The 20747-nt window shown below is 34.3% G+C and overlaps 1 protein-coding gene across 6 annotated transcripts in view; it reads left to right on the forward strand.

Annotated features, from left to right (window-relative positions):
- Dnc (phosphodiesterase dunce) overlaps positions 1-20747 on the forward strand; it is a 264924-nt gene that overhangs the window by 84801 nt on the left and 159376 nt on the right. Inside the window, exon 2 of one of the 6 annotated variants that reach the window (XM_070297090.1) lies at positions 8767-9283. The exons of 2 other annotated variants lie outside the window; for them this stretch is intronic. In XM_070297090.1, coding sequence (XP_070153191.1) covers positions 9141-9283 — 143 coding nt within the window. In that variant the 5' untranslated portion in view covers positions 8767-9140. The remainder of the gene's footprint in view (positions 1-8766; positions 9284-20747) is intronic. 3 more of the 6 variants (XM_070297089.1, XM_070297091.1, XM_070297092.1) reach the window with 3 other exon arrangements.

Here is a 20747-nt window from a genome sequence, read left to right on the forward strand (position 1 = left end):
CTTTCGGTGAGCTTCATAATTCCCCGTTCGTAGAAGGACCTGTCTTTATTGGCGAAAAACTGAACAAGGTGCTGATTTACCGCCTCATCTGAATTTAACGTTATTCCACGCAAGGAGTTTTGAAGAGAGCGAAACAAGTGGAAGTCTGACGGCGCAAGGTCAGGCGAGTATGCTGGGTGGGACAACACATCCCATCCAAGCTCCAATAATTTTTGACGGGTCGCCAAAGATGTGTGTGGTCTCGCGTTGTCGTAATGGAACACAACTCCTTTACGATTGACGAGCTCCGGACGTTTCTGGATGACAGATTCGTTCAAACTGTCCAATTGCCGACAGTACACATTCGAATTGATTGTTCAGTTCCTTGGTAGGAGCTCAAAAAACACCACACCCTTCCAATCCCACCACACTGAGAGCATAACCTTCCTCTGATGAAGTTCTGCTTTTGAAGTCGTTTGAGGCGAATCATCACGTCGGGACCAAGACCATTTGCGTTCCACATTGTTGTAAACAATCCACTTCTCATCACCAGTTATCATTCGTTTCAAAAAAGGATCATTTTCTTCACGTTTCATGAGCATATCGCAGATGTTTATACGCGCCATCAAATGAACTTTTTTGAGTTCATGAGGAATCCAAATATCGAGCTTGCTTTGGTATCCCAGCTTCTTTAGGTGGGCGTGAACACTTTTTTGACTGATCTTCAATGTTTCTGCAATCTCTCGTGACGTGTAACGTGGGTTTGACTTGATCAATGCCTTTATTTTGTCGTCATCAACCTCGGTGGGCCTTCCTGACCGAGGAGCATCTTTGAGATCAAAATCAGCAGCGCGGAATTTCTTGAACCAGTTTTGGCACTGACGTTCTTGTACAGCATTGTCACCGTAAACTTTACGCAATTTTTCACAAGCTTGACGCGCGTTCTTCCCTTTACGGAAATAAAACAGTAAAATATGGCAAAAATGCACAGTTTCGTCTTCCATCTTCAACTTGTTGTAAAATCTCCAAAACTCAACCAAATTGCTCAATTTTTTTTTTTAAATGAAGCTTGAACCGTCAGCTGTTAAACGATATATGACAAACATATGTGTGAATGACTCTAGTACTGCCAAAACTGAACTAATGCCATCTGTTGCAAAAATACGCAATGACGTTTTACTCAACCCAATATAATTCAATAATAGATGGGCGAATACAACTCGGATTACAGTGTTATGTTACAGCGATCGTTATAACGATGGATTGAGGCTCGCGTCAAATTGCTTTCAAAGGGTTCGGGTTATCTAGCCGGATTAGAAACAATCTATGAAGAAACTACCTGTCTTTTTGAAATATGGTATATGAACGATTTTGCGCTGCCAAAACAAGATTCTTTTTACATCGTGCTGTGCGAAATTATTTTTAAAAATTTTTTGACAGCTATCGTGAACAACTGCGTGTGTAAAGGTTCATGCGAAAACGTCGAAGTGTTCAAGAATTTATATGTCCGTTACTTCTGCACGCGATATTTATAGCGCTCGTAATTGCGGACAGGAAATTAATCTCAAGCTTGATATCATATAACGCGTGTATCGCGTACTCGCGTTCCGCATTTACTCACGTTGTCGTTAAGTTACTGACAGGATAATCGGAAATTGTACGGTTTCAACTGAGTAATTAGAACACTTGCTGAGTTCGGAGCTCTGGGACTGGCAATCGTAATGCGACATTAATCCTTATTTCAATGGCTTAATTAGCAGCACAATATAATTGCCAATCGATGTAATGACGTATAGAGCAGCAACAATGAATATTGATATAATTGATTAGGAAAGAATTGAAGTGAAAGTATTGATGGTTCGCTTGTTCAACATGCATCGACGCTCTTCTACTACGCGTACATTGTAATAATTTTATTATGGGATTAATTGCGCGTCTCGCGTAATTTTATTTCACTGTTTATTACGTGCGTAAATGAAAATTCGCGCTGCTATATTCAATGCAATACTGTGTGTATCAATTAAAGTATTCTTACCAACTATTATATTAAACTGCATTCAATTTTTCGGTTTTATCTATTATACAATCAAGCTGAATCAATTAGCTTTCGACGATTCTCTCTTTCTCTCTCTCTCTCTCTCTCTCTCTCTCTCTCTCTCTCTTTTGATATTATCTTTGGAGAATTTCTAGTATGACACTTTGAGATCCTCGAGTGCAGCAGATAGAACTTGAAGAGATGAGAAAGTAAGGCTCTTCCTTTCAGTAAATTGGCCAACGTAAATCGATACATATTTCAGATAAATATCTACGCTACGTCTCATTCACTGAATATCGTAAAGGTGTCGATCGCGTATCTCGCTTATGTATACCGATATATTTATTTCTACGCCAGATCAACTGATCGAGATTCCGCGAATTCCTACTCCGTATATGGAATGTGAGAAATGCATTTGCGGTGAGCTTTGCCTTGATCGAAACGCTTAGATATGCGATTATCGTATCGTATTCGGTTGTACTTGTGATATATAGAGCTGTCAGTCACTGATTTAAATAGAATGTTATATATTCGTGAAAGTAGGGTAAAATCGGATACTTTTTTTCGATTTGTCTTCCTGACAAAAGATTTGAGAATAAAAAAAATTTTGCCGACCGTTAGTAAGTCGTTTAGCGAACCTTAAACTTATTTTAATTTATTTTAATCAAAATAGAATATAAAGATGTATTCTATTGACGAAAATCACAAATAAGGATGTCCTCTTGTACGACATTGCTGCAGAACTTCTTTATTTAACTTTTTAACTTTAGGGATCTCCAAAAGCTTTTTTTTTTGTTTTTTTTTTTTTAGTGGTTTCTTTTTCCGAATGTTAGTTTTCTTTTCCAACTGTTCTTTGTAGGGAAACAAAGTCGGGATGACAGTTCTCTTCCTCTCTTCATTACATGAGATGCGTAAGTGTACCCGGTTTTGCCCCAACACAAGGAAAATAACAAATGCAAAGATTGTATATTCCGGCGTACAAAGTGCCCCATCAAAACTAATATGATATATTCTCTAATATGTACAGAATGCAATCGAAACAGATGCTCTATTCTAGAAAAGGTTCACGACGATTCGATTCTTGCCTCGATATCGATCTTCTTTTAATTAAAACTTTGAGCTTCTATTAAAAAAGAAATATCGTTTGTGCACAGTTTGTTTTAAAATAATGATGGCGCCAATCTACAACTAATAACACAAGTTAATCATAAATAGCAGCGCTTATTACGAAAGGACAGGAGTACTACCCGGTTTTACCCAACTTTCCCCTATACGTATGGTATTTTCTCGGCTCGCTTCTTTATCGTCGCGTTAATGAGGATACACTTGATGAATAGAAAGCTGTAAATAATTACATCGTAATGAATACTACCGGTTTTACGAATGGTAATTATTTCCTTTTGTTTTTTTGCGAGTGCATTATCAATTATCTATCTTTTTTTTTTTTCCTCAGTTCTTATTTGTAATTAATAAAAGATTTTGCAACGCGTACGCGGTATTTTAAAAGAGCAAAGTATACGATGTTGTTATCGATCTTTCTCGTTGTTAGACGTCGGCACTTTTCTCCGTTTGTATGGCTAACGTTTCAAGGGAAAGGTGCCGAGAAATGAATAGAACACTTTCGCTTCGACGTCAGGATTATACAGTATTTTAAGAGGCACACTTGCCTGATTAAAATCGTTATTGACACAAGCTTATATCAAAGAGACTGACCTTCCTGCTAAAGCTTACTTTATAGAGTGGTCCATGTGATTTAGCAAAGAATTTACCTAAAATATTAAGTCAAAGCCAGGCGCAAGAAGCTAATAATTCAATATATATATAATTAATAATCATAAAATAATGTACATTGTGTTTGCATAATAAATTAATTTTTTTAAAGCTAAATTTTTATTTTTTAAAATTAATGAAATCAATTTTTTATGATAATTCGTCAAAAGATTAATGAAGAAGGATTATGGAAGAAGAATACTGTGTTACATACGTATTTCATTAATTTTATTATATCAGAATATTATTATATCTCGAAACACGCGCATTTTTTACATGTATGAAATTAAATCCGTATGACGCGGATTAAACTCTGTCAGATTGAATTATAACGGAATACTTGCCAGATTCCCGTCTTCTTATTCATCGCTATGAGTGCTTTGGCGCCGAATGTATTTCTGTTTTGATGACCGTCGCGAAATATACGTGTACATGCGCGTGCCATTGTCGTGTCGAAGTCGAGACGAGAAATTTTCGCCGTAAAAGCGAAGGTCAAGCAATTCGCGCAAGCGAGTCGATTTCGTAATTGCTATTCGATTCTCCCGTTTCTCGATTTATTTCTTTTCGATCGTATCATATGATAATATATTAAACACATGCATTTGATTTTACACCGCGAATCCCGCGATCAACGAATCCTCTGTGTCGTCGACTTATTCGTTCATTAATCCTTGATGTTTACCGAATACCCGAATGATCTGCGAATCATCGAACAATGGTCACGGAGCGGCCTAAACGCGATCTACGTTGTGGACTAGCTTTTAGGGCGATGCGGAGTTCATTGCGCTCCATTTACACATGGTTCCCTCGCTCATGACTCCCCCATCCCTCCCTCGTCTCATCACCGGTCGTGTGTAAACTGTGGTTATTTCTACCAGCAGCGACGTAGAATGCGTGGATCGCATTTGGAATATTCTGCATATTTCTCGATGCATGTTGTTTCCTCGCGAGTCAAGGACATATTCATCTGTCATTCTTCTCGCACGTGACTCACTCTCGCGTGTCAAAAAACTCTCACCAACAAGAAAATGTGACGAACGCGTAAACAGTTTGTCGAGAAATGGTGTTAATCTCAGTTAAGGACGATGATTCCCGTTGATTAGTTAAGATTGGTCACTTGCGGTGAATAAATATATTACAGACGTTTCATACTGGCGCAAGTGTGCATTTACAAACTGCGCACTTGGTATAATACCATATATTGAGCGTATAAGTAACAATGTGCATTTTACAATTTAAATGATAATGTTATATCGGCTTACTCTGCGCGAGAAGAAAGTGTCACATGTGTCGTTTCATGATGTCAATGAAACAATACCGTATTATATTACGTTTGTGCGCAATAATTTTATTATATGTAAAGTATCTGAGAAAAAGAGAGATATATCTCTCTCATATTTCTTGAATTTAAAAAATCAGTTTATTAAAGATACATAAATATATATTTTGAAAACAGCTGCTGAAAGATAAATCTTATCTGAATTAAGATATCGAGAGTTATTGTTTTAATGGTACAGAACGCTATCGCGTATCGTGATTGTAATTGTATGCAGTGATACGATTGACAGAATCAAATTATGACTACATAGATTCCAGGGATTAAACGATTTTAAGTATTACACGATCTCGCATATTTTTGGTAGACAGTCGCTTAATTAAGGTGTTCATTGCTATTATAGTGCGCCTATCCTTTGTATGTACAGTGTTTCTGATGACGGCGCCGCTGTTTGACTTAGGTTAGCGACATCGTGTTCTTCGTTCACCTGTTTAATTACCGTTTGTTGGCCCGCAAACGCAGAGACGCATCACGTGCGGTTAAAGTAATCCTTCAGTAAATCGCCGCGTCGCATCGGTTGGTTGAATCCCGCGCGTTTTTGACCGCATCTCCTTAAACGCGTCCTCGTCCGAAGATCAATTTTATTGTTTTTAAAACAATAATACGTCGCGCAATGCGATTAAAAAGGAGCTGCTCGACGTGTATGTAGGTGATTTAACGATACATAATTCCGCTTTAATGCCGCTATTATACTCGACTTACATGCCAACGCTATTTCCGCCAGGTTACACACCAATCTCCGCGTACAAGCCCACGTAATAAACACTCGAGGCAGTTTTTCTTCCAATCTTCGTTACCTCCGACATTACGAAGTTCCCCTGCATTTTATCATCGCATTTTCCCCTCACAATATCGTAGCTCATCGTTGAAATGTACGTTATTACGGATCTGTTACCCCTCGCCTGATGGATCGTTATTTCCTCGAAATCTCAAGGCAGTGATCGTTCAGGTAAATTCAGGCAGAGGATCCTGGATATTACCTGATAGAGACCCCGACGATAATTTCAAAGTTTTTTTTCATTGGCGAAAGTTTAGCGAAGAATCGTTGTCATTGGCAAGAGATTTTTTTAGTTTTCAATTTTTAGCATCGTCAAAATTTAATTTTAAATTAGAATTCGGTGAAGTTGAAAATTCTCCTCGGCATAATATCACGATGTAAATTTTCTCCACAGAATATTATGGATGGCGATGTAATCGCACAATGGGGGAATAAAAATTCTGTTGGTATTGTTACAATTGATTTTAAGCTTCCTCGTTAAATTTCGACAACTCTTTACGTAACGTTTGATAAACGCCAATCGACTGCGATCAAACATGCGGAATCTTTCTTCGTGTATACGTTATATTTGTTGCCACGAGCCTTCCCCTCTGGGCCTATCACTAAATTTTTCTAGTTAACGAACCGCCAATACATCGTATCAAATGTTCTGATTCGCCCCCTTGGGATTTGCCTCGGTAGATATCGATCCGCTGATAATTTTCTAGCTGTCTCACTTCAGGATAGTTTATTGTTCGTTTCAAGGGAGATGCAAATGGAACTAAAATAAAGTTTGAATCAAAGAAGCAATGGATAATAATACAAACTTAATAAAAATATTTGAAGGAGAATCTGTAATGAATCTAATTACAATCTGATTAAATATTTGTTCTCTCGATTTAAAAAAAGAGAAACAAAGTTCCATGCTGGTTTGAATCAGGATAAATTGTCAGGCCGTCAGGATAAATGCGACAGAAATCGTTGCGACGTATCGCGATGTCGCACAAAGAGCGACGTGAATTTCGACATTTTTTTTTTTTTTTATCGTACAACGCGACATAAAGTTTCGGCAGCGCGCTTTCGTTTCGTCATTTGAATTTCAAATTTTCTGGTTTCGTGATGTGACAAAGGATATGTGTTGCAGCGACGACGTTTCCGGAAACTTTCTCGCGACGGTATTTTTCTTCGTCTCGTCTTTCCCTCCTTAATTACGTTGACTTTTTCAAATTGGATGTCAAGCTTAATGACGTTTGTTTATGCCATATTTAACGTTCTTTCGAGAGAACGAATTATTTTTCCAGATTATATATCTTTAATTTAGAATTATATTATACAATCTAAATTGAAGATTTATTTCTTATCTTCGAAAACATTGTTATTTTTGAGTGATTATCATAATCATAAATAATCGCTACAAATTCTGTCGCGTAATTTATGCCTCAATCTATAGCCGAGTCGAGTTCTGAAATTGTTCCCTTTGAACATAATGAGTGACCGCCGCGGGCACTTGTCACGTTCACGTGCGAGATCTGTCGCTCATCTGGTGTATTGCTTGCTACAACGCGTTTCACACCGTGGATTCGATATAGACGGCGAGTTTTTTTTTTTCGAGCTTTCAAAAGCAAAACCGTTTATAGCTGCCGTGATAAAAGGCGCCTCACATTATAGCATTGTGATTTCATTCAATACCTTGTCGCAATTGCTGAAACTATTCCGATAAAAGCGACACGATCGGCATCTTGATAAGTTCACGCGGACAAAGTGCAACAAAGTAGAACAACAGAAAAATGAGAAACTTTTTATCTACGCTCGTATAATTTTTGGATGGACATTTTTTTTGTCTGGAAATGACAAACCATAAATTCCAAAACTGATTAGAGTATGATCGAAATTATAATTAATATATATTATATATTTGAAATTATAATTAAGGTATATTATACATATGTATTAATATAGAGTGTCCGTCCGTCCATAAATGTCCGAGTAAATATCTCGTAACTGATTGAAGTTACAAAAAAGTTTAATAAGAGAAATTAGCGCGGTTTTTAGCTCGCAATAAAACGCATGTAAAAGATTTCTTTTACTCGTAACCTTTTCAAGCTGTAAAGGCCGCCATCATTTTTTTTTTTTTTTTTTAAATGGAACTTCCTATTTTTTATTGCATATTCTTCTTGAGATCTTTTCAAAACATTATAATAAAGTATTTTTTTATTAAGTATTTTCTGAATTATTTATCTTAATCTGACATATTTATTTTCATATAAAATACATATATTGTAATATTATGTATTTTATATCAAAATATGTGTCGGATTAAGATATAAAATAATTCGAAAAATATTTAATGAAGAAAAAAACTTTATCATAATATTTCGAAAAGGTCTCAAGGAGGGCTTTTATTAGGTAAAAAGAAAATTTGTACATGCGTTTTATTGCGGACTAAAAATTATGCTAATTTCTCTTATTAAACTTTCTTGTAACTTCAATCAGTTGCCAGATATTTGTTCGAACATTTATGGAGGGACACCCTGTATATTATTATATATTAATACTGATTGGATCAGATCAAATTATAATATTAACGCGAATAGTAAATGACATATACATACAATATATTTATGACTCTTACTTACAAAGTTGAAGACATTCTTGGCTAACAAAGTCCTCCACCGTACAATCTGCACAATATAATTGATTTATGCAAACGCTTCAAAGTTGACTGCGAATTTACGACGGGAAGTGTTAATGTAGAAAAGTCTGATTCAATGAAAATTGAATATTGATAAAGGATGTACTCGTTATATCTTTGACGTCGTCTGATGTTTCATTAGACGATTGTTTCATCGATCGTCTACCTATCTCTGTTATTGTCATCAATGCTTTAAGAGTGTAAGCCTTGCTACGTACTGTAGATAAATCGTGATAAAATCCTTTCAATTGCGCTTTGTCGTGCGCGCACCCGATGACACGCCGATACGTAACCGACGATGCTTTTGTATTCGCCGGAGGATAGAGAGGAATATCTCGCGGTCGTGTGCGTGAAATCAAGATTCTGAAAATATTATTTTCACAAAAGGCGGACGCGCGTAAGATGGGCCCGAGTGTACGTGAAATCACGTCGTCGTGAGTCCGTTTGAACTCGTCGAAGCGCGAAGATCGGTGATGTCCGGTCGACGCGCGATAAGCGAAGACGTCCTTAGCGAGGACGGACTTACGTTCTGGTGACGCGAAGCTTCGTCGATCGAAGCTGAGTGTCGAGGATGAGCAGTCTCCAAGTACCGGAGCTTCGGCTTCCAACGGACGACGGCGATGGTTCGGGCGGCGGTGCAATAAGGGGCACGGTCCCCCTATTGCTGGTTCCGCCGAGTAACGTGCCCAGGAGACGGCATTCTTGGATTTGTAGGTGAGTACACGGCACGATTCGGATAACGAATTTGTCGAGGAAAGTGTGCGTGCGTGGGTGTATTTGTATGAATGGTGTAAGGAAAAATTATCAATTAAGGCTTTTACAAAGCATGTTTGTCATCTTTCTCTTCTCATACTTTTCTTATTATATCAACAATTTATTTATCATATATCTCGTAAATATCTTTAGAAACTAAAATATAATAAATACTTTTGATAGAAGAAAATATTAAAAATATTATATTACTTTTTTTGTGATTCTAATTCTTGATTCTTGAAGCATATAGATTAAATAAAGCATTAAATAAAGTATAGAAAATATGAGTTTTAAATTTCTTCTCCAAGGAAAATTTTATTCGATGGCTGGCCTGGAACCGATCAGAATCTCGGTGAATGACGTTTTGGAACGTAGACTAGGATAATGATACATATCATATGTTGAGGTGCCTTTCCAATTTTGAAAAGTTTCTGTGAGAATTATAGTGCGTTGCTTCAAATAGAGAATTAAAATATTGTAGAATGTAAGTTAAAATTGAATGATTCGTCCCGTGTGATTTTTGCTATTCTTTTAATTCTCGTTTAAATTTTTATATCTCAAGCAGTTTTTCAATTTCTATTATAAATTTTTATAATATAAGAATTCAATCAAATTGGCTATGTCCAATTTTTGTTCTGCTTAAAAGCAATGTAGAAGAATTTTTAATATTTGCAATTTATTATTTATTATTATAATTGCTTCGCGCTATTATAAAAAAAAGATTTATATCAAATATATTATACAAATAAAGACAAGCGCGCGCGTGTATATCGATGTTTATTGATTGAATTTTATTTTGCTGTCCATTTAATTTTTTTGCATTCTATATCTATATCATATATATGGAAGGATATTTGTAACACAGTACTACTCCCTGTATTTTCTTTTTATAAAACATGCAAGTCGAACGGTAGAGAGAGAGAGAGAGAGAGAGTAGCTCACTCATGTATATCGCCAACATATAAATTATGCACCGTCTACTGCAATTTAAAATTGCAACTTTATTACAGAAAAACAGAGAGAAGATTAAAACGGTTGATTGACGCGGTACTTGGTAGACGATTATATTCAACTTAAACGATATAATATCGAATGGAGAAATCTTTTTTCCATTGACACGATTAAGATTCCTTACGTGGGAGAGAGAACTCCCTTTCATATTTTATTTTTACTTTCTCGTTGTCGCCAAGCGGCAAGCTTGGCGCACTCCTTTATAGGACGATTAAACGCACCATAGATAGAGTATCACACGAACCGCTCGCTGAAAATAAAAAGGAAGTACGACCGTGTTTTTCTTTCGAATAGCCAGCCGAGAAACGTTAGTGTAGATTGTGCTTGTTTCGTTAAATTAATCCCTTCGTGTCTATATATCGTTATTATTTTCTGCCTCCACCTTATTCTGCCATGTTTGTTTTTGGATTTTCTAGTTAATTAACGCTTAAGAGTTCAGAATTTTTCTAATAATATTTTTACCTGCGCGCATAAGAATCCTTTTCTACTATATAATAGAGGTATTCTACGTAGTTTATGATTTTTATTACTGTTTCGTCGTAAGAACGTATTGTATAATTATCCGCAGTTAAAGGAGGCAGAAAACGACGTAGAATCATAAATACGCGAATGGCATGTGCAAATGACTTCGCAAAAGGTGAGTCGCGTCATCGTGCACATTTGTATAAGGCATTCGTGGGCGATAACAATTGGCTATTAATATCCTAATTGTGCGCTATTAGATTCTTGCACGATTGCCGTGCAACAGCAGATTGTCTTCAAGATTTACATTTAGCTAATTGGCAATTTATAATTTTTGTTTCTTACATGCGCATTACGCACAAATATCTGGGAATAGGAAAAAATAATATTCTTATAATACTTTAATATGCATTCTGTTGCACATAATTAAAATATGATAATGATAAGACTTATGAAATTTTTGACATATGATTTTTTTTTTCTCTCTCTCTCTCTCTCTTCTATAACGAAGACGCGCTGGTCTTATCAAGACAGGGTTGCGTTTCGCAAGAAATTCGTTCCTTTTTATTCTTGCCAGGATCTATCCTTTCTTGCGCGAAGGAAGAAAAACACCTCTTGCCAGAGGTGAATGTCTTTAAATCGCATTTCCCGATAACACCTGCGCGAACCGAGAGACCGGAGAATCCGGTTATTACAGATCGCAGCGATGCAGCTTGTACTACCTTCGTTCTTTTTCGTTCACGTGTTTTTATATCGGCCTTATTGTCTGTAGCGAGAGATAATAAGTGATGTATCTCGTTCCGTATATATTTTATATCTATGCCGCGCGCGCACTTGACAGCTTTCATCCTTGAATGGCGGAGATAAAGATTGGGAAATTGATTTTTTCAAAGAAAATTTTTTTTTTTCAATTATTTTGTACAATATATATATTTCCGAAAGACTTTTGAAATATTGCAGAAAAATACGATATTTCCAACGTTACTTTTCTCTTATTTATTCTACATCCTTTTTCTCATATTTTTCGTGATAGATTAATTATTTTAAAATCGGGGTACGCGCTATATTAAAATATTCTCTTCGAACAATATGATTAAAACAATAGATATAAATTTATAGGGAGGTTATTGTTGAATTTTCGATTTTATATTATTTTATTTTCTGTTATGGCAATAAGATACGTAGGTAGGTTTGTTGCGCTTACGATTACATATATTTGTGGTAAACAGAAACTTGGCTTGGCTAATGGCCAAGAATATCCTATCAGTACGATTTATCGTTGCGTAAAAATAGCAAAGTAGCCATTAACAGTCTGATTTAACGTTTGTTAAAATACTTGAAATTAAATAACGTTGAACGATGCATTGTGCCAAAATGTATTGCATTTAATATTCATAAAAATAATTAACTTTACATAATTTTAATAAGCTATTTTCCTTTTCACTGCGAGATAAATTTTGGTATAGTTTATCACAATTTTTCAATAATTTATGTTTAAATAATTTCATATTTAATAAGTTGATATTTAAAATAATTTTACAATGTGAAATCGTATTAATGTTTTGTCACGACTCGCCAGCTTTTTAACGCTGTTTGCCGGTGGCGAAGAAGAGTAAATTGCATTTATCTTTAAATTTACCTTCCGTTACGCTTACATTATGTCACATATTTTCCATACAAGTCGTAAAAGATGATTAAATTTCAACTAAAAAATATTTTTAATCGAGATAGAGAGTTTGGTAAGCTTCATCGAATTAATACCCTAATTTTCCAATTAAAGCAATGACGTAACTTTGTAAGAGTACGCGTTTCGGAACTGCTAAGTTATCGCTTACTGGCGAATGTGCAGAATCCGTGCAGCAGCAGCAGTAACAGCAGCAGTAGCAGGCAACGGCTCGTATCGATCCCTCAGGACCAGAGCACTACCCTAGCCTTGCATTCCCTTTTGTCATCTACAAGGTGGTCAAAATTCGGTTTTGTGCGGAAGACATATTGTAATAAAACGGATAAATGTGCGACGATTTAAAACGTCACGTGCATGAAACGTTTAGTATTTGCTATTTTCATAGTAGGGAATTTATTTTATTTTTTTTTATATACTTTTTTTATTTTTTTGTTACGATGATGAAATAAAATATTCAAATAAGACAATATTCTCTCTCTCTCTCTTATAAAATTAGGCGTAATAGAAAATAATAACAAAGATTTAACTTTTCAATTTGACTTTCAAAGTACGTTATGAAATTACCAATACAGATTCCTCGGCAAATTTATCGTTTCATTATTTATCGGATATGATTGAAAGGCAATTCAGAATGTGAAAGTAGAAAAACACCTTCGCCGATCAGACAAAACATGGCACGGGATAATGAAAATGCATGCAAATAAGTGGTTTCTGTTCGCTTTGGACTGATAAAATATTTTCATTATCTGACGAGATTTCATCCGAAACTCTCTTCTCTCGATAATTCCCCTGATAGCTTTCACGTAAGTTTTCCATATTATAGCGCAACCTTGCGCGCGCATGCATTGTTCGCAAATTACGAAACGATTAACCCGCTTCGATATATTATATAGTTTCGCGCGACTATTATTATTACCAACTGTGTATATTATAATAGTTTAAAAATGTGATTTATAGTTCATATATTAATGAGCAAGATTTGATGTGACATTTATGGAAGAAAACAGGAAGTTTTCCTTCTTTCTATTATATTTATTAAATTATCATTTTTGTTCTTTCACAGTTTATATTGTTCTAGATATACATACCTGTATTCTCGTTATACCTTATTTTATTGTAACATTGAATAATTTTTATGAGTTTGCGAGAGATGTAACGAGATTAACATTTCCGTTACATTCCGTTGAATTATTGCGTTTCTTTAAAATTGATGACATAAAAGATAAAAAGCATTGATAAAACATATTTTGTACATCTTATTATAAAATAATGACGATGTGTGTTAAGTTATTGATAGCAGCATTCTTAAATTGTTTGTCTCAAGATGTAAGGAATAATATTTTTTTTTAAATAAAAAAGAAATTTAATTGACTCGTGTAAAAATTGTTAATATATGGAAAAATAATTTTTTAAAATTTTTCATCAAAGTTTTCCCCAAGGACTATCACCTACGACATTTATATGAAAGTGAGCCTGTATCGTGAAAAATATGATTACTAAAATATTTAAATACAAGATTAATTCAGAATTATCAGGACATGAAGTTAAATCAAAATTTAAATAAACTTTTCAATCGTGTTACGAGAATATTTTTGTATTACGAGAGAAAAATATAATTTTAAATATTTAAAATTTTTCTTCGGTCCTTATTGTTAGAGCGATAAATCCGTCAGATTAATTCGAAGTTTGACATTTTTATGTAAAACTTAATCGCTTTGCCATTGACACGCCGTATACGTTCTGTAAGTCTATTATGTAATCGTTACATCATGCATATAATTATTACTGCCGCGTATGTAATCGATAGATTCTGTAAGCGTCATCGGCGAATGTAATACCCTGTGACATATGTATTGAAGATAATTGTAATGCCGAACATAATAACGTAAAAACTTGATATTTCTTTGAAAAAGTGACCCATTTTCTCCTACATATCAGCGTCAACGAAACTAAAGTTCTTGCGCGTTAAAAATATGAGCCATTCCGACAGAGAAGTCTACAAGAAAGGAAGCAAGAACGCTTCTAATCTTTAACTTTTTATTTCGTCGGTGTAAAAAGCTACTCTCATCGCGGAGACAACTGAACAGGAAGAATGCATTTATTAAATATATACAGATCAATAAAAAATTTGTACAAATATTTACGTCACTATTTTACATGGATCATATCATATGTATTCATGTATGTAAGTGAAATTTAGTTTGTGTGTGTGTGCGTGTATATATATATATATTTTTTTTGTTGTTGTTTAAATACTCTGCAAAATTAGTTTTTCATTTCATACTTGGCTGCAAATTGCATAATGGATATACACAATATCGAAGCCAATTAAAAAAATATTAATCTTTGTAATTACATTTTATTATACGCTTAAATCCATTAAGCTCATTAAAACTGCTTTAATTCACCACCGATATTTTATATGTAACAAATTTTGCTTTAAAAGCACGCGATATATCTAACTTGAGAGTCGTAAAGTATACTATAAGGGGCGCGGATGAAAATGTTAATTTAGGTTGTCTTTTGGAAAGAAATTTGGCGGAGCTCTACAAATATTCCCATAACTTAAAAAAAAAAAAAAAATGTTTTAAGCTGAAATTTTTTATTTAAAAGTAGTTAATAACATTGTAAAAAAAAATTAAAATTTTTATCAAGAAGTCGTACTGCAAAAAATCTAAAAAAATATCATTTTTCGAGAGTTTGAACAGGTATGCCTCCTTAAAGAATACAATACAAAAAAGATAGATACCTTCTTTAAGCTATATCAATTATAATCCTTTCACAAAACGGATAACAAAGATTATATTGCGTGCGATTAGATGGAGGAAGAAATATATTATTCTAGACGCTCTTTGCTACAATTTGACATCAAACTAACATTAATAAAAAATTTAATGACATCTGTACATTTTTTTCGCCTTGCCGTATCCTTCGTCACTTTTTATCGAATTATATACAATTAATTACGATAATGCGTAGTCACCTATAATAAGTGGTTTAATTCAATGACTGATCCCTCGTATCGTTTGCATGCGTCCAAGTTAATGATGATTGCGGCTCGTTGTACCGAGGCTGCTGGCTTAATATACACGCGTGATACCTACGTATGTTGTCGCTTTGCGATCGAAGAATCGCGTGTCGCGTCGTAATGTCAGCTCGCGACAAAAGTGCTAATCTGATGTTAATCATTGGATGTTTCGCATTTGTCATGCTACATTTTTATAACGAATTACGACACGCGACGTGAGAGATTCGCCAATCTGTTTAGCATTGTAATATCGGCAAATAATGCACTGTTTACATTGAAAATGATAAATAATTAATCAAATAAGAAATACATTGCTTCGCGAGTATATCGTAAACTGGCATAATTCGAGTGGCAATGAGAAAGAAATATAATTTTCTAAACGCATATATTATATCACGTCGCGATTTTTTAATTACAATTCTAATTATTTTCCAAGAAATGGATTTTACATAAAAAACGTTGTTGAAAAATATGTGATTATAACTGATTCGTTGTACTTTGTACAATACATATATGGTAAATTGACGTGTTATTATCTAAATGTGAGAAGTATAATTTTATGTTACACACTGTATAATAGATACTTCAAACTAGCTATTCAAGAAAAATGTCGAGAAAATTTTACCACGGATTTTCTTGCTTTATAATACATTTTAAAGTTTGCGTATATTAATGTACGCGCGCACGCGTGGATTCTGTGAATTATATTGGATGATTGCATAAGTTCGTGCCCGATTTTCATAGATGGCATTAAGTTGCTGCATGGCAGAGTTCTATTGTTTTCGTGTGATAATTGTTGCTTACACCGAATAGATGACGTTGTCTTATGTCAATTTAGCGTCAGACATTGTTCAGATAAGTCCATTTGTGCCTAAGAGAAATCATTAAAAATGGAGAACGAAAGGTGCATTTGCGGCATGTAATGCTATATGAATTTCGGAAAGGCGTGAGTGTTGGGATTGCACAAAAAAATATTTAAAGCGTTTATTTGGACCGCGCTCCTGTTCTCCGAACAGTCAAAAAGTGGTTTGGCAGATTTCGAAATGGTGATTTCAACATGGAGGATCAACCCCGCTCTGGACGGCCTTCTGGCATTGATGATGACATTGTGCATGCCTTAATGGAAAGAAACCCAAGGATTACAACTGAGGATATTGTTGAGAGGCTGAACATCGATAATTCAACCGCTTTTCGTCATTTAAAAAAGCTTGGATACATTTCCAAGCTTGATACGTGGATGCCGCATCTCCCGACTGAAAGGAATAAGCTGCAGGAAAACTGCAGGAGTCGCAATGGGAAATTCTGCAGCACCCGCCATATTCTCCAGATATTGCGCCTTTAGATTTTTATCTGTTCCGGTCTTTGCAGAATAGTTTAAATGGCAAAAATCTCAATTCCGAGGAAGCTGTCGAAAACCACCTTACAAACTTTTTTCAAGAAAAACCAAATTCTTTCTTCAAAAATGGAATCGACAAGCTTATAGATCGTTGGAAAACCATTGTAGAAAAGAATGGAGACTATATAATTGATTAATAAAAGTGTTATCTCTAAAATATAATCTATTGAAGTTTATATTTAAATCGGGCACGAACTTATGCAATCACCCAATATTATATCATACACATGACACGGCTACGCTGACACTGGCAGGTATAATGTTTGCGGAATTAAATTACCATTTGTCTACTCGTTGAATCTAATTATGCTTAGAAAAAGCGTGCATATGCAGCGAGTAAACGCTGGATTGACGCAGCCAATTTTCTTGTTTCCCGATTACATTTCCGCCGATGAGTTAGTTCGTTTTTCTTTAAAGCGGAGTCACTCGTACAGAGAAAATAGTTTTAATTAAATGCATGTTGTGCATCTTATTTTATCCAAATATTGAAATTTAAATAATTTTTCTTAACAGAAACAAAGTTGGGAAGCTTGCTCGTAATTAAAGTTTGTTTGAAATACGTAAAGTCGGAATGGATTATAATAAGTTCTGATAAATAGAATACGTATATATACATTTTTTTTTTCTTTTATACAGAATGTTAATTCTATTATTTGAAACAACTTTGTAATTTTTAAGGTTTTAATTTTAATACTTTTATATATTTATTTTTTTACCGGCTTAAATATCTCGCAAAACACTTCCCGAGCGCTTTAAATTTCTTAGCGAAATCTTTATGCTCCATGTATTGTATTATTGCGTATGGTTGATAGACCGACGCGATGTTCGAATTGCAGTTTTGTGTTAGACATCGCAAAGTTGAAACTTGATTTTCGTGTCATGTTTGACGATGGCGTGTAACGATGTTTTCCAGTATCATATCATTAAAGTCTTCAAATTTGTGTAAATGTCAAATAATTTTAATATTATTTCCTCTGAATTTTTTTACGCGCATTTATCTTTCATTCTTTCATTGAAAATGTACAAAATTGTCAGAATTTACAATAGCAAATGTATTCTTTTACTTAAACATGCGTTTTTTAGAATCGAAAAATTTTTTGTTCTTCTGCAGAAATTTATTTTTGCTTCCTTTGCTTCTTTTTTTTGCGTGGGCATATATATATATATATCTTAAAAGAACTTATAATGGGGGTTACTCCCCCATTCCTCGGTCGAACAATCCTCGGGTGGTTTTCAGTGAAACTAAAAGACTACATACGTCGGCAAAACCGCATAGAGTATGCTACAAGCGCATTTTCACCTTTACCCTTTCTAGCGTGCGTTCTGTGTTTTTGTCCTTTCATAATGTTCCTGTAATTATTGCGATGTGGCTCGCCGAGAGCCGAGACATTCGACCGAATTTTATCTGGCGCCCTTTGCATTCGAATTTCTTTTTGCTGTCTCTCTCATAAAATTACTTATAATATTATTACTTTAAAAGAAGAGTAAAAGTTCAGTGTAAAAGTTTTTTTTTTTTTTCCTTTGTTATCTTTCCGTCCGTATAGCCAATTAAAATCTTAATCGACTCCCGATACAAGAAAGATGATATTAAAAAAATGTACAATATATGTTATTAATGGAATAGTAAAAATATTTGTGTCTTTTTTTTGAAATACAAGGAAAATGTTTCATAAATAATGTATAAATATCAGAGATACAGAGTAATTTATAATCTACCAATTTTAATATCGGAATACATAGATTAAATATTTGAAGAAAATTCATATCTCTTTGTTGTTAATTATGTTATGTATAATACATATTAAACTGTTTTTTATATTTAAAAATTAATTTAGAGATTGGATTATTTCAGTTGCGTACAAAAATTTACAATATCGTTTGTAAATTGGTATACATATAAATATGTATATATGTGGATATGCACACATATATGTATACATTTTATAACGATCCCTCTTTTCCTTTTATATGGAAATGGACGAACATGTTTGGCGGTTTCGAGTTTGTGGTTTCCTATACGCATACACAATCAATTTTTTATCTCAAAATATTACATTTATTCTATAATTATGCTTCGTCGCTCAAACCGCTTGATTGTTTTATTAAACGAATTAGTTTGAAATGGATTAAAATGATTGAATCAATTAATTAAATGACCTTTTTTTGCCGTGCGATTGAACAAAAGTAATTTTTTATCACAATATAAAATCTGTTATTGGGAGTGGTTAACATATTATATTTACTTTTTCTTTTTTTTTTTCAGAAAAATAATATTGCTCGCATTCTGAAGAAGAATGCAGCTAATTATTTTATGGTAATTTTGTTATTACTATTTTTATAAAATAACGAATTTAATGACAATTTGCGATATCTCACGAAATTCTCTTCGAGAAAAATCGCAAAGGAGTGAAGATAGTAAGGATCTTTAAACTCGACAGAATTCGGCCAAATGTGAGAATGATGCGTTTGGGATTCTCAATTTGGTGAAATAAAATCTTCTATCTCGTTGGTAAAAATCGCTTTTGTCATTTAGTACTTTCAAGCTAGATTGATCTTGAAAGAATGTAAATTATCCTTTTATCTTTCACACATACAATATTTTGCTCATATCTTATACAATCAATGTTCCACTGTAGATTTTTTAAAATAATTTCCACAACATTTGATCTTATTTAAAAAATTTAATATATATAATTTATGAAATTTTTCTTTTTCTTCATTTTATATACTATAAATTATACGTCATTATTTACATTTTATATGTGTGTGTGTGTGGCTTATATGTAGTAATTTACAATTAATTATATCTTAATATAATATAGCTATTATAAAATACACATTTCAGTTATGTTTGCTGCGAGATAATAATGTACAGCATATATAGCACGGTTCATGCGCATTAAAATTTTAATTGTTGGTCTTTACATTTCCATAACACCGGTTATCGTAAATTTTGCGATCTCGTATTATCACCGGACGCGCAATGATTTGCGGTGAAATCCTTGTTTGTGCAATTCAATAATTAACGTCGTGGATAATTAACGTTGTCTAGCATTGCACGAAACGTGATACATCCGCGAATTCTTTCATTTCACAGTCTGTAATTTTCGGTACAATTATCTCACACGAAGATGATATATTATGCGTGGAATCGTAGTACAATATAATACGAGGGTGTTTCAGGAACTCCACCTTTAATTTTATTACAATAAATTCGTTTTCAAACTCGGATATTCCAGAACGCTATTCGAAATACGAGTCAGATGCACAATTGTTCCTTTCAACGACAGACAACGATGTTGCACGTGTCCAATTTCGATTTATGGACACGAGGAAAAGATGTATCCAAAGAAATTTCTCCGTACAAACTTTCATTATAGTCTGAACTAGCAGAAGCTTTGCACTAAAAACGAAATGGTTCTGGTGTTTCATTCTTTGAAACGCTTTACAACGTGCGAATACAAGCCTGCTCACCGCGATACATCCGAACTCGAGATAGTAATTCCTCCATCCTTTATCCTCGCTAAATTCCATTTTATTCGTCTTTGGTTTTGAAGATGGACCAGAATTTTATTTCAACTTTACTACAAGTTTGAAATCTCCTTTATTTCTCTTGCGAAACATGTTGCAACGGCGAATTTCTAATCTCGCGAATATAGGGCAATTTTCATTCTCGACGTATCTCCGTCCGTTTTCTCCTTGTTTTGTTAGAGTCGATCTATCATATGTCATTGCAATTAAGATGTGACAAGGAGGAGCGATGCGCATTAACTGGAAAATGATTATCACGAGACAGCTGAGTTGGGTCTGGATTCGAGGGCAGATCGCACGTATGATGGTTTTG

The sequence above is a fragment of the Polyergus mexicanus genome, unplaced genomic scaffold, assembly GCF_030449975.1.
Source record: "Polyergus mexicanus isolate NDT 795.1 unplaced genomic scaffold, iyPolMexi1.0 SCAF_6, whole genome shotgun sequence".
Classification (NCBI taxonomy): domain Eukaryota; kingdom Metazoa; phylum Arthropoda; class Insecta; order Hymenoptera; family Formicidae; genus Polyergus; species Polyergus mexicanus.